The sequence below is a fragment of the Indicator indicator genome, chromosome 11, assembly GCF_027791375.1.
Source record: "Indicator indicator isolate 239-I01 chromosome 11, UM_Iind_1.1, whole genome shotgun sequence".
Taxonomy (NCBI): Eukaryota; Metazoa; Chordata; class Aves; order Piciformes; family Indicatoridae; genus Indicator; species Indicator indicator.
Window position 1 is genome coordinate 17,128,512 of NC_072020.1, and position 25,453 is coordinate 17,153,964.

Below are 25,453 nucleotides of genomic sequence, written 5' to 3' on the forward strand. Positions count from 1 at the left end.
TGATGTCCAGAGGTGACCTCTGCCCTTGGGCTGCTGCTCCTTTGACCCAAAGGTAAAATGAGTCCTGAAAGGAAGCTTTTTGCAGATGTGGACACACTCAGTTCTCCTGCCTAGGAGCAGCTACCACTGTGCCAGCACAAGAACAGAAAACATGAAAACCTTTATGCATCAGTGGCACCAAACTGTGTTCTTGGGAAGGCCCAGGAGCAGAAGGATGGACATGGGAGCAAATGAAGACCTTCTGCTGAGGCATGATGGGCCCTTGAATCACCTTTCAGTTCAGAGCCTGCTGTTCTGGTGTGCACGAGGCACAGTAACTCTCTCCCAAGGACAGTCTGAACTACTGCTTCCATAATTCTCATGTGAAAGGAAAATCTGCATACACAGATGCAGCAGGTAGGGATTATTCCATATTTTATGTCAACACACAAATATCCTAGAGAGGATTGGTTTGCTTCCCCCCTTTTCTTTGCCTTCACTCTGCTTTATGTATAGATCCTTATTAGAAACATGTGACAGCATCACAGACATGGACTTGCCTGCCAAAAGTTAGATTCTTAAAACCATATGTAGGTATCTAGAGGGGCTGGTTTTCAGAGCTGGGGGGCTCAGAGTGTGGCAGAGCAAGGGACTGACTCAGATGCCTACAGGTCCTTGTTTTGAGCAACCCCATGGGAAACATTTTTGGCCAGGATGCTGAGGAAAGGAACATGGAATCACTGAACTTCTGAGCATCTGAGAAGTTAAATGCTTCAATGCTTAGCAGGGCACAGCAAGGCTGTAAACATTCCAAGACATTCACTGGGAATCTCAGACAAAATAGCTGGAATTCCAGGCTTCTTCAAATTCATTTGTAATTGGCCAGGGACCACATGTACCCAATTGCTAGCAAGCCTAAGGCTGATGGAAGAGCAATTGAGGAGCCTCAGTTCAGCAGAGCAATTAGTACCACATACAAGTTGGGGCTGCCAGCCCATGGAGGGACCCAACCTTAGCACTGCTGCTGTCTCTAGCTGCTCACACTGCATAAGCTCACAAGTGTGCCAGCATCATCACCTCCCTGCCAGAGCTTCTCCAACTGCTGCAGAATAACTTCCAGTCTGTGGGAGGCCCAAAGCCACCAAGCCTGCTCAGACTGCTGCAAGTGGACAGGCTCAAAAAAGACCAAAGGAGAAAGGGGCACTGCATGTAGAAAGCCTCTGGGGTACTGCACCCAACCACAGAGCAGGGGAGGGGAATGCTTGACTGTATTCAAGCTGCCAGGAGCTGGATAACCATTTGTTTCTCAGGAGAACATGGCTGGGTGATGGACAGGTCTAGGAACAGACCTGTGCTTCATCCCTCCCACAGCCACCAGTGCAGAAGAGGATGCTGGACCTGCAGGACCTCCAGGACTGCAGGGGCCTTCTGGCATGCAGGGAGAGGGGAACCATCCTGGGGTGGGAAGGAGCCTGTGCTTGGGGCCTGCCTGTGGATTTTGTACCACAAAAGGTGCAAACTGCTCCCTCCTACAAGCACACCCAGGGCTGTCACTTCCACTGGCTGTGTAAGGCTTTGGAGTAACCAGAAGATACTCTGGATTGCCTCTGTGGGCCAGATGACTTCTACTTATGTACTAAGATGCCCAATTTAGGAATCCAGAATAGGAAGTCTGCTTCTGGCCCCTGTGTGCTATGCCCAGTGCTTACTCTGCTGCTTGGAACTGTGTCATGCTTTCTGCATTGGTTTTGGTGCATTGTGTCCATCTGCTCCTCCACATTTTGTATCTGAAGGGAAGACTTTGTGCCACAGATTTGCTCTGTGGCCCACAGCACAGTCATGCCAGCACCCAAGCTGGCTGCCTCCCCTGCAGTCCGTGCTGGCAGCACTCAACAGCTGAATGACACAGTTAAGAGGAGATAGTCCAGAGATGCTTCACTTCTGCTCTGAGCACCAGATCTGAGAGGAAACCCAGGGAGGAGCAACCACCTGCCCACAGGACAGAGTGAGGGCACACAGACTGAGGAAGAGAGAGCTGGGAGGAAGCAGGAGGCCAAGCTCAAAGCCCCTCAGTCCTCCAGCAGCCAAGAAAGGCCCTCTCCATGCCAGGTCTGGGGCAATACCGCACACACTGGAACCAATCCACATCTTTCCAGGCACTGCTCCTGCTTGGTGGTGCTCACACAATTCACTGCCACCTCCCCTTCTCCTGCAGATCTGCTTAGGAGGTCCTTTGAGGGGTTAATGAAGGGGTGGTAGTTGAAAGTGCACCAGCTCAGAACATGCTGGGAAAAGGCAGCTCACATTTTTTCCTGCACTTCATTCCCATTATCTGGGATAACAAAACCATCTAAACATGAAGATCTGTGAATGTTTGACACAGTGATGATGTTGAAGAGTCCACACCATGCTTTGCAAGAAGGTTTCCTCTTAAAGACACCACAGTGACTCAATGGATTGGAAAACTGACTGCTTCCCACAGTTGCTGTTTGCTTCAGATGGCTGGAAGGTCAAGCTCAGGCTTATTTTGTCCTACTAAATTACAAAACAAAGACCTGGCTGGTTGCTCTGTGAAATAATCTGTCCTGGAGACCACAGGGTTGACTTTTTGTGTATATATGGGCATTAAGGGTGGAGACTAAACACCCCTTCCCCCACAAATGAAGCAGAAGATGTTCTCATCCCTCATATGGGAATTACTGAAAAGTTGCAGACACGTTCATGAGACAGGAGATATCCTCAGCATTTTAAACAAGAAGCAGATGGAAAGGAGATGGCACAGATTCTCTGTGAGCCAAACCAGTGGAGTGTGGAGAAGCCAACAGAGCAGATAATATTAAACAAGCAGCACCCAGGAGGGCACAGCAAAATGCTCCAGAGACCTCTGAGGCACAAGGAACATGTCCAAGAGACTGAGAGCTGTTATGGTGTCAGGATTTTCCTCTCCTGTGAGAGGAACTGCTCCCAGCAGCCCAGCCGAGGGAAGAACACAGCTCCTTCCCCTGGCTCTCTGCTCCTGCTTCACCTATCCCTTAGCAACCACCTTGTAACATGGAACACAACCAGAACTGTTAGCAATGCCCAAGTAAGTGTTCATTAGTAACAAGATAGGTTGACAGTAGAATTAAAGTGGAAAAATTTAAAAATATCAAGCACAACTCCTTATAGCCAGGCTTAAAGCACTTTCCAATGGCAGCCTGGGCTGCATCAAAAGCAGCATGGCCAGCAGATGGAGAGAGGGGACTCTGCCCCTCTGATCTGCTCTGCTGAGACCTCACCTGCAGTGTTGTGTCCAGCTCTGGAGCCCTCAACACAGGAACAACATGGACCTGATGGAGCAGGTCTAGAGGAGGCCACCAAAATGATCAAGAGGCTGGTGCAGCTCTGCTAGGAAGACAGGCTGAGGGAGCTGGGGGTGTTCAGCCTGCAGAAGAGAAGGCTCCAGGCAGACCTAACAGCAGCCTGCCAGTACCTGAAGGGGCTGCAGAGGGACTCTTTGCAGAAGCCTGCAGGGACAGGACAAGGGGCAATGATTTGATATGAGAGCAGAGCAGATTTAGATTGAACAAGTTCTGCACCATGAGGGTGCTGCAACACTGCAACAGGTTGCCCAGGAAGGTGGTGGAGGCCCCATGCCTGGAGATCTTCAAGGTGAGGCTGGAGAAGGCTCTGAGCAAGCTGTTCTAGCAGAGGGTGTCCCTGCTGAGTGCGACGGGTTGGACCTTTGGAGGTCCCTTCCAACCCAAACCATTCTAGGACTCTAATGACCCAAAGGAGGAGGAGGTTGTTGAATCTCCTTCCCTAGAGAGATTCCAAACATATCTGGATGTGTTCCTGTGTGACCTGACCCTAGGTAATCCTGCTTTGGCAAGGGGAGTTTGGATTCAATGATCTCCAGAGGTCCATTCCAATACAAACCATTCTATGATTCAGTGCTGTTGCTGATCTCATTGTGCCTTCTCTACCTGTTAGCAAAGAATTAATTCAATTACTTCAAGCTGTGTGAGGACTGATGTTACCTGCCTGTGTAAAGATGCTTCTTAGTGGATGTAACAACACTTGATAAATAAGTAAATAAAGACTCCCACTTTACCTCCACTGCACTGCTCAGGGCTCCTGGGCAAGATAGACACAGGCAGAAATTTTCCACTAAAAATTTAGGTTTTAGTGCTTTGAGAAACAAACAAACAAAAAAATCTGTTACCTTTGGATAGAAGGTTCTGCTCCACTGCACTGAAAGATGTCACACAGCCTCAGCACACACTGAACAGTCCCTTCCCAACAGCAGTGAAGCCAGAAGCCTGTAGCAGATGCTGGAACAAGTTCAAGTCTCATGTCTTTGCCACCTTCTTCCTCCTCCTTAAGTCCCTGAAGCGAATGCAGCCCTTCACTGAGCTTCACAGAGAGCTCACCAGACCTGGCACAGCTGCTGAGAGAATTTTCCCTTTCCTTATCTAATTACTTAAGGAAATGGTCTTCCTCAGGCTTTGCATGAGCAATGAATCAGTTGGTCCTTGTGGAAAGGCAAAGTCGTTCCTGTGGTAGATCATTAGTCTCCTTATCTTCTGGGGTCACAACTTCTCATCTGCTGCAGCTGAGCCCTATTGCCAATCCATCCATCTTACTAAGCAACCTTCCTGTTGTTCCTGATCTCCTCTGTGGTAGTATCTTTGTGTTTAAAAGTTTGAGTTCTCCTCCAGAGCCTCCTAACCCTCCTCTTTAAGTCATTTACAGTTACTGTAGTACCCTGCAGCCTCCTTAACTCCTTAATACGACGTCCCTTGTGCCCAGCCACATTCTACTTATGCTTGTACCTATCAGGCTTCCTTGGGATCAGGTTCTCCTCTGGAAAAGCAAATCATTCCTCATTTTAGGAGCTGAGGACATCCAGCCTTTGTCCTTCTCCACAGGAAAGGTTCTTTCTGGTGTACTGAGCCCAGTTGTGGCTGTCTCATGCCATCCCCCAGTTTAATGTAGCCATGCTCTGCCTGCTATCATTTACAGGGTGGGGAGTGACAGACTGCTGGAGCTTTGAGCATGAAATCTGCTGCTTTTCACATTAGTTGGCAGGGGAGTGTTGGTTATAACAAACTCATGGCACCCTTGGAAGTCTCAGAAGTCACCTGAGATATCTCCTGATGCCTCTTCTGTGCCTATAAATGGGAAAGGTAAGTGCAGATCTAAGAGTGGGTCTCCCGTGAGACTTCACTGTTAGCTTTCATAGATTCACAGAATGGTTTAGGTTGGAAGGGACCTTGAAGATCATCCAGTTCCAACCCTCTGCCATGGGCAGGGACAACTCCCACTAGCCCAGCTTGTTCAAGGCTTCATCCAACCTAGCCTTAGTAGAAATCTATTTCCTTTCCAGCTTTTACTGTGCTGCCCTAACTTCCCCTAAAAGCTGCTACAGTATTCTGAACAAAGCCCAACAACGAGGAAGGCTTTTGGAAGGGCCAAGATCTGTTCTATACAGGATTTTTATGCCTTTTATTTGTCTTGTGCAGATACGAAATGTGCCTTCACCTCCCCAGCTTCACCCTGAGGATTGCTTGGTGTTTGCTTCTTACACTGATGCTGAAAGAGGGCACACCTTGGCCCTCCTTGGCAGGAGAAAGGGGAAACCTGAGGCTGGTGTTTTGTGAGCAGGACTCTGAACATGGCTTTGGCCAAACTCCTGTAAAGCAAGCTGGCACCTGCAATGCACTGGCCTTTTCCTGTAGCATTCTGAATCCTGCTCTGCTCTGTCTCCTGAGTTTGCTTCTGGAAGAACAACACTGCCTGAGGTACTCCAGATCTGGCCAGAGCTGCTGCAGTCCCCTGTGCAAGCCCTCACTGAAACAAAGAACAAGGCAAACCCCCTTGGTTAGGTGGTGCCCAGAAAATGAAAGCAGCTGACAAGGCAGCTGAACAATTGCTTCCATCCTTCTTCTCTGCAAACCACTGTGTCCAGCAGGGGAGCATCTTGAACTGTTAAGTGCCCCTGAAATACAACAGAGAGGCAAAAAGCAGAGCAGCCCCTCAGTCTGCAAGGCATTCCTGCTGTGGCACATCAGCACCAGCTGCCTTCAAGACTGTTTTATTGTCAGGAGGCACTCCCACTGCACTGCATTCTCAGATGGACCTGTGCCAATAGCCAGAAATAAAACACTCACTCACAAGCAGTTCCAAAGGCAGGGTGTCAGATGGGCTTTCATGAAGATCAGTTTTCTACAACAGAGTGGAATTCCATAGGCCGTGGCCAGCTAGGACTTTCTTTCCCCTGCCTACCTCTAGGTGCTTTGTTGGTTCCCCAAAGGCTTTTTAGTTAGTGTCTGCCATTCATAGAATGGGTTGGGTTGGAAAGGACCTTCAAGATCATCTAGTTCCAAACCCCCTCCCACCAGCCCAGCTTGCTCAAGGCCTCATCCAACCTGGCCCTGAACACCTCCAAGGGAGGGGACATCCACAACCTCCCTGGGCAACCTGTTCCAGTGTCTCACCACCCTCACTGTCAAGAATCTCTTCCTAATCTCCATCTAAATCTACCCTACCATGGCCACCAGGAGATCCTTCTTGTTAATGGATAAAAAAAAACCCAACAGCTAAAAGGTACAGAAAGTCAGAGCTGTGCTCAGGAGATGTCTGAAAGGTCTTTTCCAACCTTAATGATTGTAGGATTCTTATGTGGGAAACCTATAAAAGCTGAAACCTATAAAAGCTGTCAGGACAAAAAATGTTGGAGAAGACAAGAAAAGTTGTAACCAGGCTACAGAATGGTAACAAGAAATGATCCTTGTGAATTTCCTGTAAATGAAAATGGTGTTTGTTAAACGCCTTGAAAGATCAAACCCTTCAGATTCAAATGTCTTGGGCCCTGTGATGTGTAGCCTAAAACCTTCCCAGGACAGAAAATGTCTCCTGATGCTTGATCCTCATGGAAATCCTGCTGCATGGTTGCAAGGATCTTTCTCAAACTCCTAAAATCACAGAATGACAGAATTGTTTTGGTTGGAGAAGCCTTTTAAGATCATGGAGTCCAACTGCCCAAGAATCAGGTGAATGAAGGAGGAGTGTCTCTGTGGTGGTCACAGCAATGAACTGGCTCAAAAGGCTTTAACTGCTCAAGCAACCTCCTGCTGTTTCTTCTCTGGGGACCATTCCTGTGTTCTCAGCACTCAGCAGCTCCCCACACACGTTTGGAAGCTGAGGCTGGAGGACTTGCACAGAGAGCTGCGTTTAGTGGCTCCCTACAAGCTGACATCACTGAAAGCAAAGTTCAGCCTCAGAGGGCTGTGGCAGAGGTTATCTTGCAGCACATCACTAATTCCCTGGGGGGGGGAAGAGCGTGTCAACTGCTTGCTGCTGTCCACATCCAGGATGCAGCCTCCCCCAGGGGATAAGCACTCCTGGCAGGCAGGCAGGCAGAGCCAGCAACCTCCTTCAGAAAGCTGTTTGCAATTTGCAGCCAAAGCCATCCACGAACGTGGGACCGAAGGCTGCAGCCCTTGACAGCGGCGCGGCTCCAGACCTTTCCACGGGGAAGTTTAATCTGCAAGGATGTAGAAATACAAAACAAAGCCTTGCTCAAAGTAACTGTTTGTCAGATCATGTGCCTCTGATTTGGTTCCCAGTGACATTACACAGCTGCAGCCAATGGATTCCAGCCAGGCCCGGCAGTCACTGAGGTTCTTTTTGGTTTAAATTTAGCATCTGGCCATGCTTTGCCCATCATTAGAATAAAGAGAACTGCTCAGAAGTGGGCCATGGATGTTCCCACTGCAGAGAACTCATTAGGTCACCTAGGCCCATCCCCAGAGCAGCACAGGATTGGAAACACATTGCACAAAACCCAAACAGAACTGTGCTTGGTTTAGGTTAAGGTTCGGGGGTGGTTTGTTTGTTTTTTTTTTTTCCTGTTATTCTTTTTATTGTTGTTGTAATAATTAATCAGAATATCCAAAAGTTTAAAAAACAACCACAAATGCCAGTGTAAACATGCTTCAGGTATATAGGGAACAGAAAGTATTGCACATACACAAGTCCTGTGTTCAGTATCTCCTCCTGCTGCCTTTCCATCAGCAGGAGTGGTGTGTTTGAGGTGCCTGTCCCAAGCCAGCTGCTCTGGCTGCAGGCACTATACCAGCTGGAAGCTCGTGGGCTTCTTCATGTCATGGTGGCTTTGCCTGGAGTATGGAATACAGAGGTGTACAGATGTGGGACAGGCTTGCTTTGTGGTGGTATTTACCAGCTGATCTCTCTAATCTACCAAGGGGTTGGCTCAAACCCATCTGGGGGAATGGTTTTCTCGGGGACAGGGCAATGGCCAGGCAGGTGAAGCACTTCCAGCTTTCCTGAGGCATGGGTCTCCTCTTCTCTTGTCTCAGGGGCACTATGCACCTGATAAGCTCAAGACTCTCTAAAGGTCTTCTTGCAACTGTACCTTAGGTATGCAGGAGGAAGATGCCTGCTCAGGTTTTTGGGTTTCATGAGTCAGCCTGTATGCAAGAAATGGTAAAGCTGCACAACTTTCTCCTGTAGGACTGACAAGAGTCACCATGTCAAATGGCTAGCCCTGTCCCAAATGCTTAGGAAGCAGAAAGGCACTTATCTGAAAAGAGCCAAGGAGCAGCAGAACAGGTGAGGCCATTTGCCAACCCAGAAGCTGAGATGGACTGGAAAGAGGAGGAGCTGAGAAGGGCAGGATGGTGAAGTCTCCACAACACAGCTGACTCCACACGCACAGGCAGCATGGGCAGACTCACATTCAGGCACATACTGGCACAGCTCTGAGCTTAGAGCTCTTGCTGGGACAGAGGACATCTGAAGGCAGAAAGGAAAGCAGGAAGTCTGTCTTCTTCAGAATGCTCGACCCAGAAAAAAATTAAAATCCTAAATGTGCATTTTCCCTCTTTACCTCAAATTATCTTTCCTTGCTCTTGCTCCTGCCTGGCAGCCTGGATTCCTGCACCTTTCCAGCAAGGCCTTTTGTCAGAAACAACTGTAGGCAGCCCTGAGCTGCACTGACAGCAGGGCTGTCAAGCACAAAGAGGGCAGAGGTTTCTCCAGGTGAGCAGTGCAGGGTCAGTGGCACAAAGTGACCATCAGACACATGGGCAGCAGCTGCTCCATTTCAGAGGCAACGGAGCAACAGCGCAGACTGACCCCAGCCCCACAGCCCTGAGCCTGCTCAGTGTCACTGCCATGGCTGTGACGGCTTCCATCAGTGTTCCAGAAGGGACAGGCCCCTGTGCCAGCCGTGCAGGTGTCACCCATCAGCAAGGCAAGGGGAGGGGGACTCATCCCCTGCAGGGATTTAGTTACCTGGGTGTGACACTGCCAGCTTTGGGCTGAAAGAGCCACGGTGTGGAGGTGTTCATCAAGTGTCTCGTGCTGTCCAATGCTGTGTAGATCTCCTGCTCTGCAAACCCCTTCTAGCCATGAAAGCTGTGGTTTGTGTGTACAGTGTGGGCTTACTTCTCTATTTACATGCAAGGTCAGTAAATGATTTCTACTTCTTTTACTTTCTTCTCTCACAATCTAAGTAGATGGTTATATCAGATACTTATCCTGAAAAGCTGGAAAAATAAATAATTGTGCCCCATCTCAAAAGGTTTTTTATAGACTCCCTTTGTTTTTCAGCAGTACTTTCAATACTGGTGTATTGCTTGTCTCCCTGAGCCATCAGTTCAGAGCAGTTTTTGTCCTTAGGGAGGTGTCAAAGGTACTCTGCATGATACAGTAACCTCCAGAAGTTTTCTCCTGGAGAAACACAGCAATGCAGGCATCCTCTCCTTGGGAGCTCTGGGCTTGTTCTGGAAGCATCTCAGTATTCCACACATGTTCAAAGCTTCTGCTGAAACCTGGGCTGACTGGGCTGTGGGATAAACGTTCTGTTCAGTGGGGAGGGGGTTTGTAAGGCAGTGAGGAAGCTGCTTGCTTTGGCAAGGATGGCCAGCACGTGGCACCTCCTCAGAACATTGCATAGATCAGATTATGACACCTTGTCAGTTTCAAAGGCACAAAGGAAGACTGGTAGAAGGAATCCTTCATTTAATCCTCATGGTGTTTCTAGTCTCAGGCAGCATTCTGATGTGAACTGTCACTCTCCTCCTCTATGCATCAGTAGTCTTGTTATTTGTCAGTTGCTCCCTGTCAGCCATGTCATCTGGAGGAGGTCTGGCTCTGTCAAAGAAGCCACACTGCAGGAGACAATCAACAGAAACAAAGGTGTCACAATAAGACCACCATGGGAAACCTCAGCTGCAGTTTGAGTCTCCAGTCAGCCTAAAAGTTCAGGCACAATCTAAGGGAGGCTGATGGCCACAGAAGCTTGCAAAGCAGGGAAGATCTTCTGAAGGTTTTATTTCTGTTCAAATGGTTCCCTAAGAAAAAATCCAAGGTTTAGGTGCAAGCCTCTGAGTTTGCCTTTGCAGGAGATGCAGATCTGGTCTGAGTAGTGACACTGCCTGTCTGACGAGGAAACAGTTCATTCCAGTGCAGCAGACACTCAGCCACCAAAGCTATTTAGAGTGGCAGGCAATGTGCACAGGACAGTGTTGTGACCTAGACTCAAGATCACTGAAGATGAGATTCCTCTCACCTAACTTTAGCTGCCTGGAAGTCAACCTTTTGCTCAAAAGGTTGGAAGTTATGCAGGCTTCACAAGAGCTCAATGCCACCAACATGTCCTTCCTTAAAGTGTCCCATGTACTGGAGACAGCTTTTTGCTGCTGTGAACTGACCAGGTGAACCTGGAGAGTGAGCACAGGCTGGGCACCTCACCCTTCATGCAGCTCAAGGCAGATAAGCAATATCCTAGCTTAAAGCTTTTTCAGTGGGAACTGGGAAGATTCATAGATCCATAGATTCACAGAATGTTTTGGGTTGGAAGAGACCCTTAAAGATCACCCAGTTCCAATTCCTACGCCATGGCCAGGGACAGCTCCCACCAGCCCAGCTTGCTCAAGGCCTCATCCAACCTGTCTCTGAACACTTCCAGGGAGGGGACATCCACTGGGCATCCAACCTCCCTGGGCAACCTGTTCCAGTGCCTCTCCATCCCAGCTTCTCTCTAAGATAGCTGAAAGCTCCATGGACTCCCTGTAATGCACCAGTTTCCAGTACCTGGTCTTAAAGCTCCTGAAGGGAGTGTGATAACCAACACAGAACCAGCAGACTTTAAACCCAGAAGGTATGGCATACAAACACAAAAGGAAATTAATTCCCAAATTTGGGAGTGTTGTTAAATGCTGACAAATAGTGGAAATTCCTGAGGCGTTTGGGGAAAACAAAGTCAGAGCCACTTCTTTTTGAACCTAAACATCCTGAAAAAGGGATCATAGGTCTTGGGAAATGGAGCCAAGCTCTGCCTGCCCATTTATAACCAGACCTCAGCAATAAAGGAGAGCTTTGAAAACAAATTCCCTGCATAAAGGTCAGTGACATCAGCATGGCAGAAATGCCAGGCCAAAAAAGACACATCTGTATTGCTGCTTTTGTTCCAGACTGGTAAAGATCCCAGAATTCCTGCCTTTCCTTTTCTTGTCTGTTAGTACCTTCCAGGATCTCCCAGGCAACAGTAACAGCAGTGGTGCAACCTACCTTCCACAGGGCTAGGGTTAGCATAGCTAATACCAGTAGTCCAAGAAGTATTGCTAGGATTATCACCCACAAAGGGATCACAAAGGAGACATTTGGAGTGGACCAAACGACAGAGGTTCTGATCTGAAATGAAAAGAACACATTCAATGAACAAAAATAGTCAGTAGAACACAGAGGTTACAGACATCCACTTTAGCAGCAATATGCAGAGTAAATCACACATTGCTTGGGACTCTCCCACCCTGGCTTCATTCCCTCCAAGATTCCTTCCACTTGTTCATGATCATTATTAGAAACGGGGTTCACAGCCATACAGAAGTCTTGTGTATCGGACACAGGAATCATTCTCACTAACTACAGAGCAGCAAAAACACCCTTCTGTGCAGCTCTGCTCCCATCTCTGCCAGCTGGACTGACTGAGGCTGCCCTGCTCTGAAACAAGGGTCAGCTGAGCTCAGCCCAAGCTCCTCACTCAAGCCACATCAGATAGCAGCTACACTACTGTTAGTTGAAGTTCTGCTGGCACACCAGTACACTTTTCTTCCCTGTGCCTTGAGTTTCAGCTCAGCAGTCCAACGCTCCAGCAGAGTGCACTGTCCTTGAGGTTAAACCCAAAGCCCAGAGTGATGTCACACTCCTTCACAGCCAAGCACAGGCTAGTACCTGCATGGGAATTCAGCACAGAACATTCTCTGCAGTTGTCTGAAGCTCTAGAAAGCTGCAGGTGTGCACAACAACACTTAGCAAAAGTTTTAATTGCCTTGGCAAACCTCTCCTTAGACATTCATAGTGACAAAGAGTCATAATAACCCTTCTGTATTTCTCCTTCTGGGGCCATCCACACAAGTAACCTCCTCCTCCTCTCTCTCCTTTCTGTTCCTCCTACCAAAGTTGTGCTTGCAAGGCTCCTTGCCTCATTGAATATTTGCTCTCCCTGCTGCTCCCAAGTGGGAGGGAATGAGTTTGAGCTTTCCCTAGCTTCTCAGCGACAGTTAGCTGATTTCATCAGACTCTACCCTTTGTTGTTAGCCCAGGAAGTAATCTCTCTCTGGGGTTTTCTGTTGGACCTCCTTCATTTACTCCTAGTCTCCCTTAAACAGGGTAAGTATGTGACAGATGGAAGTTATTTTCTTCCTGACAGGATGAAATTGCAAAGCAAACTGATTGTATAAACTCCTAAATTATCTCCCTCTTCAATGCTGCAGGTACAGCTAGGAAATCTGCTCTTCTGGGCTCTTGCTCAGTCCTTCTTGGTCTGTGCTCACTGCAAATTCTCCTTCTACTGGGTTTGTTGGGGTTTTTTTTGCTAACAATTCACTGGTTGATGCACCTTAAACTGAGCACAATGCTGATTTGTTAATCCATGGAACAGCATCCCAAGTTTGCACACAAGTCTGTAGTCCATTTCCAAGGTTTCCTTCGGTTTTGGAAGAAGCTGATGGCAGTGGCTGCAGCCAGAGGTGCTCATGTAGCCATTCCATATCTGCTTCCATGCACTGCTTCTTGCTGCATCTGTCTGTTGTGTTTCCTTTTCTCTCAGCCTGTGAAAGCTGAAAGGCAGCCTGGCTCTTCTTGTGATACCTGGAGAGCAGCTACAAGCATGGATGCAGATAAGGACATCTGGGTCTTCCTGAGGACACACTGCAACCAGCAGTGGTCAGCCTGGCTTGTCCTGCATGGGTTCATAATCCTCTCTCCCTTCTGTGTAGGCAGCAGAGTGTAGCTTGCAGTGCCTTTTCAGCAGCTCAGCTGGACTCTGGCAGAGACTGCCCATAACCAAGGCCCTGCAATCTTACAGAAGTGCTGAGCTCCACCTTTATAATCCTGAAATGATCAGCAGTGAGCAAGCACACAGCAGAAATCAGGACTACCCTTTATGGAGCAGATGCAAGGCTGCTGCCTCTCCTCCTGCAGCTGGAGTAAGCACAGTGGCCAATGAGTATTTGCCTACTAAAACCTTAAAGCCACCTGGTTGCACCCACATCCTTTCCTCAGCAGTCCTCCTTTCTCTTTGATTTTGGAAAGCAGGGGAAGGGCTGGGTTAGGTGCTTGTGACCGACTTCCTGAGCAGTCTCACTCCTACCTGTATCCTGCTCCTGTCCAGTAGGGTCTAACCTCCCTGGGCCACCCCATTAATACCCTACACAGGAATTGGGGAACAAACAGTTTGACACTGCAAGCCTTGGACAACCACAGAGCTGAGGCAGAAGCTGGAGGGGAAGAAGGAATCAAAGCATCCTATGGTTTTGCCTGCCTTGTTCCACCATTCCCACAGCAGACAGAGCCTCCTCCACTCCATGCTGTCCACGGCAACTTTCCACATGACTCTGATTTAAGGCAAGTTTGCATTGTTCAGCTTGGATTTCTGATCTGCTCCATCTGGCAGGTTTAGTGCTGCAGGATCACAGCCAGGGAACGTTTTGGGCAGGATTTATCTGTTTTCATCTGAGGTGGCCAATATGAAGAAGTGGAATTCTTAACACAAGTGTTGCATGTTGGCACTGTAGCTCACATATGTGGTGACTTTTCTCCTTGTTCAGGACTAGAAGACTTTCTTTTACTGCAGCTGGGAACAATGGTTGCTTCTCTGCCAGGCTGGTGCAAAGCATACCTCAGACTGGAGAGGAGCCATCTAACAGCCTCCCCACTACAGCTCCCCAAAGGGAGGCTGCAGCTATGTGGGGGTTGGTCTCTTCTTCCTAGGAACAAGTGATAGGAGGAGAGTTGCACCAGGCCTCAAGTTGCACCAGGGCAGGTTTAGGTTGGACATGAGAAGAACTTCTTGACTGAAAGGGTTCTCAAAGCTTAGCACAGGCTGCCCAGGAAGGTGGTTGAATCCCCACCCCTGGAGGTGTTTCCAAGAGGCAGAGATGTGGAGCTGAGGGCCATGGCTTAGCCCCAGGCTCCATTCTCCCCACACTGTCCTTCCCATCTTTATCAACATGAATAAGGACACCCCTCAGGCTCCTCTGCTCCAAGCTAAAGAGCCTCAGCTCCCTCAGCAGGGAGATGTTCTACTGCTTTCAGCATCTTGTGGCTCTGTGCTGGACTCTTTCAAGCAATTCAACCTAGTACTTGAAGAAACAGCAGCTAAATTGTTCATTATCCCAGTGGTACCACTTCTACTGCCCATGATGACTACTGTGATACAGAGACTGAGAAACAGGAGCTCTTTAGTGTTCCTGCATGTTCCCATCCAACCTCAGCTGCATGATGTTCTTGTATGCTCTGAAAAGCTGCTCAAAATAGAATGCAAAAGCTCTCTTGAGCTTGGAGCCATAATGAATATTGACATTCATGGCAACAGTTTACAGCTGTTTGTGCAAATATGTTTCATAAGGAATAGAAGCACATTTGAAATAAAAGCACTGTAACTGCTAAAAAGAGGAGACCCTAGAGATCATCTACTCAAACCTCCCCTTCATAGCCAGGGACACCTCTCAACTAGACTCAGCTGCTGAGGTACCTGAAGGGGGCTACAAGAAGGCTGCAGAGGGACTGTTTGCAGAGGCCTGCAGGGACAAGACAAGGGGCAATGCTTTGAAATGAGAGCAGAGGTTTAGGCTGAATGTGAGGAACAAGTTCTGCACTATGAGGGTGCTGCAACACTGCAACAGGTTTCCCAGAGAGGTGGTTGAGGCCCCATGCCTGGAGATATTCAAGGTGAGGCTTCAGAGGGCTCTGAGCAAGCTGCTCTAGTGGAGGATGTCTCTGCTGACTGCAGGGGAGGTGGGCTAGATGAGCTTTAGAGGTCCCTTCCAACCTGGGTGATTCTACAATCTACAACTGGAAGCCAGCACTGTATGGGTTAAATGAAGGACGACTGCTCTGATCTTTTAGCTCATATTATCCTCACTACATAAAGTGTTAGCTGATTATTACATATATATTACTGATCATTAAAACATTAGCATCTTTCTTCTACTCCCCCCCTTGCATTGTCTGCAAGAAAACCATCAACTTTGCAATAAATCTTTGGGAACTTTCAGGACTCAAGCAGGGACCTCTTCCAGAAGGAACAACAATATTAAGCATTGCCCAACTTCAAGCATTTCTTCTAGCAAGCAGAACATCAAAAGACCTTGTGCATAGAACACAGCAAGCTGGAGAGCTAGCTGGCAAACCTCCACTGGCAGGCCTAGATATGAAGCAACATAAAAGCACTGGCATTTCTCAGCATTTTACAGTTGCCATTACAGGCATGTTGCTGTAAATCATCTGCAACCAATAACAAGCATTATCTTGGCTGGAGTAAGAGAAGAAAATGCTTATCTGATCCCTGGGCAGCTCATCTGACACTTGTTGAGAACAGCAGGCTCTCACCTGGCCTAGAGCTCTTCAGGTCAGATGAAGGTCCCAGCAGCAGCAGAGCTCTGCACAACATGTGCCTGTGCTGTGAAACACATGCTGCAGGCAAATCCAAAGAGCCTGAGTGGATCTGTCAGCTTGGAGCCTTTGAACCTCTCTGGGTGAGTACTGCACTAAGCATTGGATCTCTCTGGTGAAACCATGGCTCTCCTGATGCTAGAGCTGGAAGTCACTGTGCAGAGAGCAGAAGGATTTCATGGTGTGTCTTCCCAGAGCAAGTATCCACCAACCATTCAAGCTGTGCTGGCTCAGAACAAAGCTTTACAGCTTGCACCCTCTCAAAGGAAGCTGTGAGGTGTATTAGTACGTTGGTTTGCCACCTAAGAACATGTTCTGTTCCCTATCACTGCATCTCACGAGGCTCCTGTGATGTATTTGCACCACCACTGAACTTGGAGACATTCATGCTGAGCTTACCTTTGAGAAGAAGGATTGGAAATGAGATATCTTTATAAAGGGAACCATAAGCCTTCACATCTCAGGTTACTCTTACCCTTGAGTCAAATTTTGCACTCGTGTTTTACTGATTTCTCTCAGCAATGACAAAACAGAGAGAATTTTAACCACAGCTTAGACACCATAGGAGGCAAATTCCTTGAACTGCTCCCCAGGCTCAGAGCTTTGGCACCAGCAAACAGTGAACTCAAACCTGTGCCTCCAAGATTCATTTTTCATCTAATAAGCCAGGGCCATACAAATCTTGCTTTGCAAACAAGGCAAGTATGTTAGTGTCTATCTAATCTATCTATTTATCGATCTAATCTATTTATCTCTATCTCTTTATCTAATCTATCTATGCCTCTCTCTCTATGCCTCCCTCTCTAACTCTATCCCTCTCTCTATCCTTCTAACTCTATCCCTCTCTCTCTTTCTCTCTCCCTCTCCCTCTAACTTGATCCCACCCTCTCCATCCATCCATCCATCCCACTGTAGGGGTTCCCAGGCACTTTCGTCCTTTGCCCTTGGTGTGCTCTGAGGTGTAAGCCCCAGAGAGGCAAGCAGACCTTGCTGCAAATCAGGGTCTCAAATGAGCTGAATGCAGGTAAGAGTGAAGCTGCCAGAGAGAGCCCACAAACTCCTGTGAGAGAACTGCTGCCTGTCAGCAGAGCCAGCTCTCTAAACCTGACAGAAACACGGGTTTGGGTTCTGCACATGAATTTCCTCCAGATATTTCTTGACCCCAATCAAGGTAATTGGACACTTGCTTTCACAGCTCTGTTGTTTTCTCCCGGATGGAAAATCCATCCTGATTACATTGAAGCAGGCTGCACACTAATGCAGCAAGAAACGATTCCAAAATTACTATCATGTATCAACAACTTCCACAGAAAGCAACAGAAGTATTTCCTTGAGGCATTATGTCAGGAATTTGCACTAGAAACACAGGAAAGACTGATCTCAACCTTTGAATCTATAAAAGCTCTCCCAGCTGGGAGCAGAACGACCGAATCCACGAGCTTCACACAGAGCTATCATTTTCAGCTACTCACTGCTATGCTTCCCTCGGGGAGCTGAGCTGGTGGCACTTTGTATGGCATGCTCTGAACTTGGAAGGACACGTTGGAAGAAAGAGTGTAGAGATCATTCTTTCTCTGCAAGGACAAAAAGGAAATAAATGATTAAGAGCTATGTTTATACTTAAAAGCATTATGAGAAATAAGCAGAGAAAAAACATGCAGAGCACTGATTTCCTGAGGAAAAGGGGAAGGGTGGAGCTGCACACGTCCATGGACCTGAGGGAGCAGGTCCAGAGCAGGGACACGAAGATGATCAGGGGCCTGGAGCACCTGGCAAGAACACTGGGCAAGATCCCTTTGGGTCTCCCTCTGATGATTCCAAGATCTCCTTGGGTCTCCCTCTGATGACTCATCAGTGCCAGGATTAGACAAATGGGACACAACAGAGCCCTCACAGAACACAACCCAACCACGTGAGGCTGTTTCTCCTTTGCATGAATCAGGCCATCATTTGCTCCATCAGCAAATCTGAATCCCAAAGTCAGCTCGAGCAGAGGGTTCACATTTACAGCCAGGCTTTGAAGTTCATCCAGCAAAGCCTGTGGCTCCTCTTGGCCTTTGCCTTTGCACAATGTCTGTGTCCATCTTTGTTGGCTGGTTGGGAAACTTGGGCTGATTTATTTACCCAAACATGTCCAACCATTGCATGTCACTTAACTCTTACTTGTGGTGGGAGTTTTGGGTTTTAAGATGACAGATTACAACTGTCCAGAGGCAGAAGGGTCAGCTCTTGTCAGTAAAACTAAGTGGAAGAGGAAGGAGTGGCTCAACCCATGACTGATCTTTTGCGGCAACAAACCAGAAGTGCTGATCCGTAAAACTTCCATGAGAAATCCGGATGATTTCATCCTGGTGTTAATCAGCCACTTCCAGGCAAACTCTCAGGTCTGCATGAGCACTTGGATGAGAAGAAAATGCATGCTGAGGTTGTGTTCTCCAGCTCCAGCGAACACAAACAGGTCTCAGAGCCTCCCTTCGATCGCAGCCCAGCTGAGGAATGTTGTGCCTCACCCCGCGCCCGCTTGCTCTGCCTGGGAAAGCTCTGTACCTTCACTGCCTCTGCAAGGGGGCTGGGGGGGCTGCTGCAGGCACAGCAGCTTTTCCTCCAAGTTTCCTCACAAAACCATGATGTGGAGTCAGTCTGGCCCCTTCACAGTCCTTCTAGGTTCAGAATCACCACATCCCCAACACAAGGGAGACCTTAGAGCTACATTTCAGTATCTGAAGGGGACCTCTAGAAAGGCTGGGGAGGAACTGTTTAGAAGGGCTTGGAGTGATAAGATGAGGGGCAATGGTTTGAACCTGGAGCAGGGCAGGTTTAGGTTGGACATCAAGAAGAAGTTCTGCACAATAAGGGTGCTGAGACACTGGAACAGGTTGCCCAGAGATGTGGTTCAGGCCCCATCCCTGGGGACACTCAAGATCAGACTTGATGTGGCCCTGGGCAGCCTGATCTATTTGGAGGTGTCCCTGCTGAGTGCAGGGGGGTTTGACAAGATGACCTTTGAAGGTCCCTTCCAGCCCAATGCAACCTCTGACTCTGTGAATCCTGATTGTTTAGGCTAATCCTCAGTCTGATCTGGTGATTCCAGCCTAGCTAACAGCAGTTGTACTTTAGGGGTACTTCAGTTTACTTCTGGAATAACCTTAGAAACCAGAAGTTTACAGGGTTATCAAACCCAGACTATGCCGTTTTTAGGAAACTCTTTATGCTCTACAGTCTTAATGGTGATGGCTCTGTTAACTGCTAATTTTAAAAGGGGCTGCCTAAAAGGCAGCTGTTTTGAGGTGAGTGGGAGGAAGGCAGCCAGATCCCACCACATTATTTTCTCTCTCCACATACCTAATTTTGCATGTGAATCTTCCTTGACATAAATGGGAGGATGCAACAGTTCTCTGGCAGCTACCTTTTTTTTACTGTTGCTTTAAGTGGGGGTTTCTAAGCCTTTACAAGGCTTGCAAGTTACTAATTGAAGGAAATAGAAATGTTTCCCAAGGATACAAAGAAAAGGTTAAATCACAGCCCATAAAAATCCTTGTTGATAGCAGTGGAGTGAGCAAAAGTAGGAGTGTTTGCCATGAGGTCTCTGCTCCCAGGGAGTCTAGGCTCATCCCTACGCCTGTCCACAGGCTGCTGTAAGGTTCCATCTCTGCCTTGACCTCACTGAGCACAGGGCAAGCATAATTAAGGACAAAGGAGCAACTAAAGCAACTGCAGCTTTGGCACTGCCTGGAGTATCTGCACACCCCTGTGTCCCCAGCCACAGCTTTGACCCTCCTCCAACACCCAGATCAGAAGGAGGGTAGAGGAAGTGTTTCAAGTCAGCTGGATAAAGCACCCTCTAAAGACACCTCTCTGCCCTGTCACTGGCCACAGAGCTAGGCAGCAGCTTTGGCCCCTAACTTGGGGCTGATTAAAGTTAGGCAAGAGGAGTCCCAATGCCCTGCATTAACCAGGCCATTCAATCTTGTGCAAGAATCCCTGTTCTGAACCTAAGTCAGGCTGAGCTCCTATTCTAGAAAAGGATTCTGTCATTATTCAGTCTCTGAGAAAAGCAGATTTCATGCCTTCTGCAGCTAGTTTGTTCCAACTGTTCCACATCCTCTGCCACAACCAAAACTCCCTCTCTGTTTCTCATTAAATTTGTTTAGCTTTAAACTCTTGCAGTTATTTCTTGTTACATACTAAACTGGACTTAGAAAAAGCTTTTATGAGGCTAATTCCCACTGAAATAGCTGTAAATAACCTAGAAAACTGGCATGCAAGGGTCTGAGCAAGGGCTTTAATTTCTGTGTTTGTTTTTCTCACAAGACCTTGGGTTTGGCTCTTACAGAGTTAATCAGATTTCACCAGCAGCACGATGAACAGAAAAAGTTGATTGGATCCAGTCTATGCCAGGCCCAGCTCCCAGGAAGGCAGGGAGTTGAGGGAGCTGAGTTTGTCTCTGGCTTGGTGAAGATGATGTGGAAAGCTTCACAGATTGCATCGGGTTGGAAGGGACCCTCAAAGGTTATCTTGTCCAACCCCCTGTGACACTGCTGGCACACTGCAGTAGTCAAAGCTGCCACAGATCCTTCCAGCCAAGGATAAAATCCCTGCCTCTCTGCCTGGCTCTGTGTTAGAGCAGTGAACCAGGGCAGTCAAGCTCTTGAGCAGTGACTAGGCAGCATGCGAGCATCCGTCTCTGGCTGCAATTAGGAACAACTGCAATAAAATCCCCATCGTATTTTCCTATGTATCTTTTTCTTTCCTGTGAGTGCAGAGGTCTTTGCATACTGGCACTTTCTATGCCAAAGTCTCTAAGAGTTTTCTGCAAAAGCTTGCAGCAGAAGGTGCCCATCCCAGACACCCAGATTTAGAAGGACAGACAGACTTTGAAGCTGTGAGGGTTTGGTCTCCAGTTTGGAGCAGAGCCTTTCCCAGCAGCTGGCTCAGTGGGCAAAGCTAAATGAAGTTCAGCCAGGTCAGCCCTTCCAACACACCTGCTAATGATGCCTCCTCTGAAAAGCACTGTGGGGAACTGAAGAAGGGATGTGGCAGCTTGTTGGGCCTGACTGTGCTGCCAGATCAGGGATTCATTCACCTGGAAGGTTGTCAGGCATTGGAATGGGCCACCACCAACCCTGGACGTGTTTAGATGTGGTGCTTGGGGATATGGGTTAGGGGTGAACGTTGCAGAGTAGGGTTTTAGTTAGACTTGATAATCCCAAGGGTCTTTTCCAACCTGAATGTTTTTGTGATTCTGTGAAGGGTGTCCTTTGTGACTGAGCTAGACAGAAATCCCTTTCAGCTCTATGCTCTACTCAGTCACAATGGTGCTAAGAGCTGTTGCAGAAGAAACACAGGTGACCTTCATTCCTGACAAACAGGGAGAAAAGCTTCTCAAATCAGCCTTTTGGTGACCACTGCCACACCCCAACATGCACACCTGTGCCCCAAAAGCATGCACCCACTGTGGATTTAGAGCCATAATGATTAGCTACTGAGCTGGCAGTCAACTTTCTGTATATCACAATGCTAGGAGTTGGAAGTGACCTCTAAAGATCATCCAGTCCAACCCCCCACCAGAGCAGGATCACCTGGAGAAGGTCACATAGGAACACATCCAGGTGGGTTTTGAATGTGTCCAATGAAGGAGATTCCACAATCTCTCTGGTCAGCCTGCTCCAGGGCTCTGGCACCCTCACAGTGAAAAAGGTTTTCCCTTCTGTTCCCATGGAACTTCCTCTGCTCCAGCTTGCACCCATTGCCCCTTGTCCTATCATTGGACATCACTGAGCAGAGCCTGACTCCTGCCCTGCACATCTTTATCACCATGAATGTGGTCACCCCTCAGGCTCCTCTGCTCCAAGCTAGAGAGCCTCAGCTCCCTCAGCCTGTCCTCACAGGAAGATGTTCCACTGCCTTCAGCATCTTTGTGGCTCTGCGCTGCGCTGGACTCTCTCAAGCAGTTCCCTGAGGTCCTTCTTGAACTGAGGGGCCCAGAAGTGGACACAATATTCCAGATGCAGCCTCACCAGGGCAGAGTAGAGGGGCAGGAGAACTTGTGCACAGGAAGAGAATTTTTTTTGTGTGCATTACCTCCAAGAATGTTTGGGCCCACAGCCGGGACCTGATTTTGAGAGCTGCGCTCTTCCCTCTTTCCAGCTGTCCCACAGTGCAGGAGATCTGGAGGCACTTCACGTTCGTACAGTTCTGTGTGCGACATAGAGGGAAACCACACCCCTGCTTTAAAAATGCACACAACCATTTTCAAATGCCATCAATTAGCAAAACAAATCAATTTCCCTTCAAGAGCTAAGGAGTCTGGAATTGGTGATTTCACCTAGTGCACATAAGAGATACTCCAGGTGTCACTGCAAGGACTGCAGAGCAAGGGGGGGGACTCTCTTTGCACCACCAATCAATACAAACACCTACCTGTGGTCATGAAAGTAAAAGTAGTCCTTTTCAACTCTATCTGCTCTGAAGAACTCTTAAAATGCCCAGGTACTCATCAGCCCTTTGCAGCACATACTTTGTTTTTATTTAGCAGTCACTTTGTGATTTCAACACTTTTTTTTTTTGCTGTTCTCCAAGCCTGATTCTTTATTTATGTTCCTAAATCTTTCCCCTCTTCTGCTTTTCCTGGTTTCGTTCCTGATGTTTATGTGATAGCAGCCAGAACATTTGCTGAGATGCATTAGTTGCTCTACTTGAAACTCCTTGGCCATGAAATGATCCTGATGAGCAGTGATCCTGGCTCTCACACAGGGTTGAAGACAAAAGCCAAGCAATGCAACTCAAAACCACCTAAAGGCTGCCAGAAGCATGCCACAGAAATGGTTAGAAGCTGCCTGGAAGCCACTGAAGGGAACTAGCAGAGTCTCATGGGGTAACCACAGAAATGATGTAGTTGGTTGAGGTGCAGAAAGGAAGAAAGATCTAATAGAAAGCCAATTAAACGTGTGTGTAAAAATTGAGGAGGTTTGTATACACAAATGAGTTTTACCTGAACAGTTTGGGGCCCCCTCAGGAGCAAGGCTGAGGTTTAACTGGTTCCTATTTTTTAATCAAGTACAGAATCCCTCCCTTACAGATGCTTTGTGGACACTGGTGGCAGAAGGTCCTGTGGCAGAGCTAGGTTTTCACAAGCACATTCCCTCAGCAGAGAGAGGATGGCTGCACTACCAAAGCCCATCAGAACACGAGATAATGATGTGTGTAAGGGCTCTGGAAACACTCTCCAGGGGGGATTGGACAGGGTGGCGTTTGGGGGTCTCTTCCAATCCAATGCAATCTTGAAGGTCCCTTCCAATCCAAAATGCCCTACGAAAGAATCCTGCCTCCCTATCACTGCTGTCACACCCTCGCTGTTGGGTCCATCAGCATCCAGAAGGAAAAGCCAAAAGAGGGAAGTACTCTAAGTTCCAGCTGTTCTGCTTCCCTGTGCAGTCCCAAAGGCCAGGATAAAGCTAGGCAAAGTTGCCCAGCTTGCCCAGGGATGTGGTTGAGGCCCCATCCCTGGAGACATTAAAGCTCAGACTTTGTGTGGCCCTGAGCAGCCTGATTTGTTTGGAGATGCCCCTGCTAACTGCAGGGGGGTTGGACAAAATGAGCTTTGAGGGTCCCTTCCAACCCAGTGAAATCTGTGACTCTGTGAACACTGCATCTTCACAGACAGCTTCCTCCACACACCTCTGCCTGCTCACAAGTTCAGCAGAAGCACTCTGCTTAGCCACTGTTCTCCCCATTAGCCTAAACAGGAAACTGCAAACCCTGGAACTTGCAGCTACAAGCCTTTTTTTTTTTTTCTTTTGTTTGTTTGTTTTTTTGAAAGGAATATTTCAAACTATCTGTTTATTTGGCATTTTGTATTTAAACATCCTCCAAGCAGATTCATTTATCTTGCAGGAAGGGGGAGAACTGTTTTCATTAATCCTCGTGGCCAAAACCACAGATTAACAAAACAAATAATTAGTATAAAAAAAGAAAAAAAAGAAAAGAAAAGGGCTACTTTTGGCTGTCATTCTAGGAGTTGAAGACATATTTCTGGTTTCTTTAGCCATGCAGTTAGCCTATGCTCCTTTTCAGGACACTGTAACACTAGAAGTGATGGAAGAGAACCCAAATGTTTAATAAACACTATAAACAGATGAAGATGTTCTCAGAACATTTCTCCTCTCTGTGAAAATCTTTGATGAAAAGGAAAGTAACTCAACTCTACCATGAGAGTGCTGGAACACCGCAACAGGTTGCCCAGGGAGGTGGTTGAGACCTCATCCTTGAATATCCATTCAAGGTGAGGCTGGCCAAGGCTCTGAGCAAGCTGCTCTAGTGGAGGATGTCCCTGCTAAGTGTATGGGGGTTGGACTGGATGACCTTTGGAGGTCCCTTCCAACCCAAACCATTCTATGATTCCATGATTCTATAGCATTGATTGGTGTGCCTTCCAAAGCCCAGACATCTTTCCTTCAGCCCCAGTGGAATCAGATTCCTCCCAGGGTATTAGGCTGATGAAAGAATTACAGAGGAGGGAGCAGGGATTCCTGTTTAAGATGGGTTCACGTGTGGCTTTGTCCTTATCAACACCATGGGTTTCATTATCTGCAGAATCTGTCTTCCTGTTACCAAAATGGCCAAGATAACTTTCAGAAGCAGCATCATTACTCTATTACTCCAGAACACAGAGGTCTGCAAGGTTCTTTTATTCCTCCCAAATCCCAGGGATGTCAAGGAATTCAGTCATGAGCTGGCAGTGAACAACTTATCAAGGAGCTGGGCAGTATGAAAGGCACTCTGCCCAAGGTGCATAAAAATGGGCAGAGAGCTCTGCCTGCATCTCCCAGCGTTGAGCTGGAGGTCACCCAGCCTGAGCAGGGCCTCTGGGCATGGGAAGCTGGCACCTGCAGAGCTGATGCGTGCTGAAGATGGGGCACTGAATGCAGGGACAGAAAAACTCCAATGCTCCGAAAAAGCAGCCAAGTCCAAAACTCAGGTACCAGACTGACTGCCCAGAACTGTTTCCTGGGAGAGAGAACTTTGCTCTTGCTCCAGGACTGCCCAGAGGGTTAAAAATGCAGTGCCCTGTCCCATCTCCTTGTTTGGGGGGCTGCAAAGGGATGAGTATGGCAGTGCTTCCTGGGGACAGCAAACACACTCTCAAGTGTCTGTACCTCAGAACTGGTAATTTAGAGGAAAGTGTTCATTTGAAGTGTGAGCTACTCCTTAAGGAAGAACCAGGATGCTGGGAGTTAAGTTAGGAAGGAGAGGCCTGCCTTTCAGAAGTCAGAACCTGAAATGTAGCTGATGGAAGAGGAGCCTATTCCCTAAAGCTGTGCTAAAATTCCCTGTGCTAAGGGTGCCACAGAACAAGCACAGAAGCCTGTCTGCAAACAGCCAGGAATCTGGTCTTTCATGCAGAAATCTGCCACACAAAAACAATCCCTTGTGGCATGGTGAGATGTAATGATATTTTTAACTGAGATGTTAAAAATGCCTTGGTCTGTAAATAAGCTGCAGCCAGACT

General features: G+C 47.9%; 1 protein-coding gene across 1 annotated transcript in view; it reads right to left on the reverse strand.

The window, feature by feature from the left end:
- Positions 1 to 10,070: 10,070 nt before the first annotated feature.
- Positions 10,071 to 25,453, reverse strand: part of ITGA8 (integrin subunit alpha 8) — an 88,657-nt gene continuing 73,274 nt past the window's right edge. The window contains exons 28-31 of the mRNA XM_054385146.1: positions 22,027 to 22,140; positions 17,418 to 17,519; positions 11,560 to 11,682; positions 10,071 to 10,157 (exon numbers count right to left, since the gene is read on the reverse strand). Coding sequence (XP_054241121.1) covers positions 10,071 to 10,157; positions 11,560 to 11,682; positions 17,418 to 17,519; positions 22,027 to 22,140 — 426 coding nt within the window. The remainder of the gene's footprint in view (positions 10,158 to 11,559; positions 11,683 to 17,417; positions 17,520 to 22,026; positions 22,141 to 25,453) is intronic.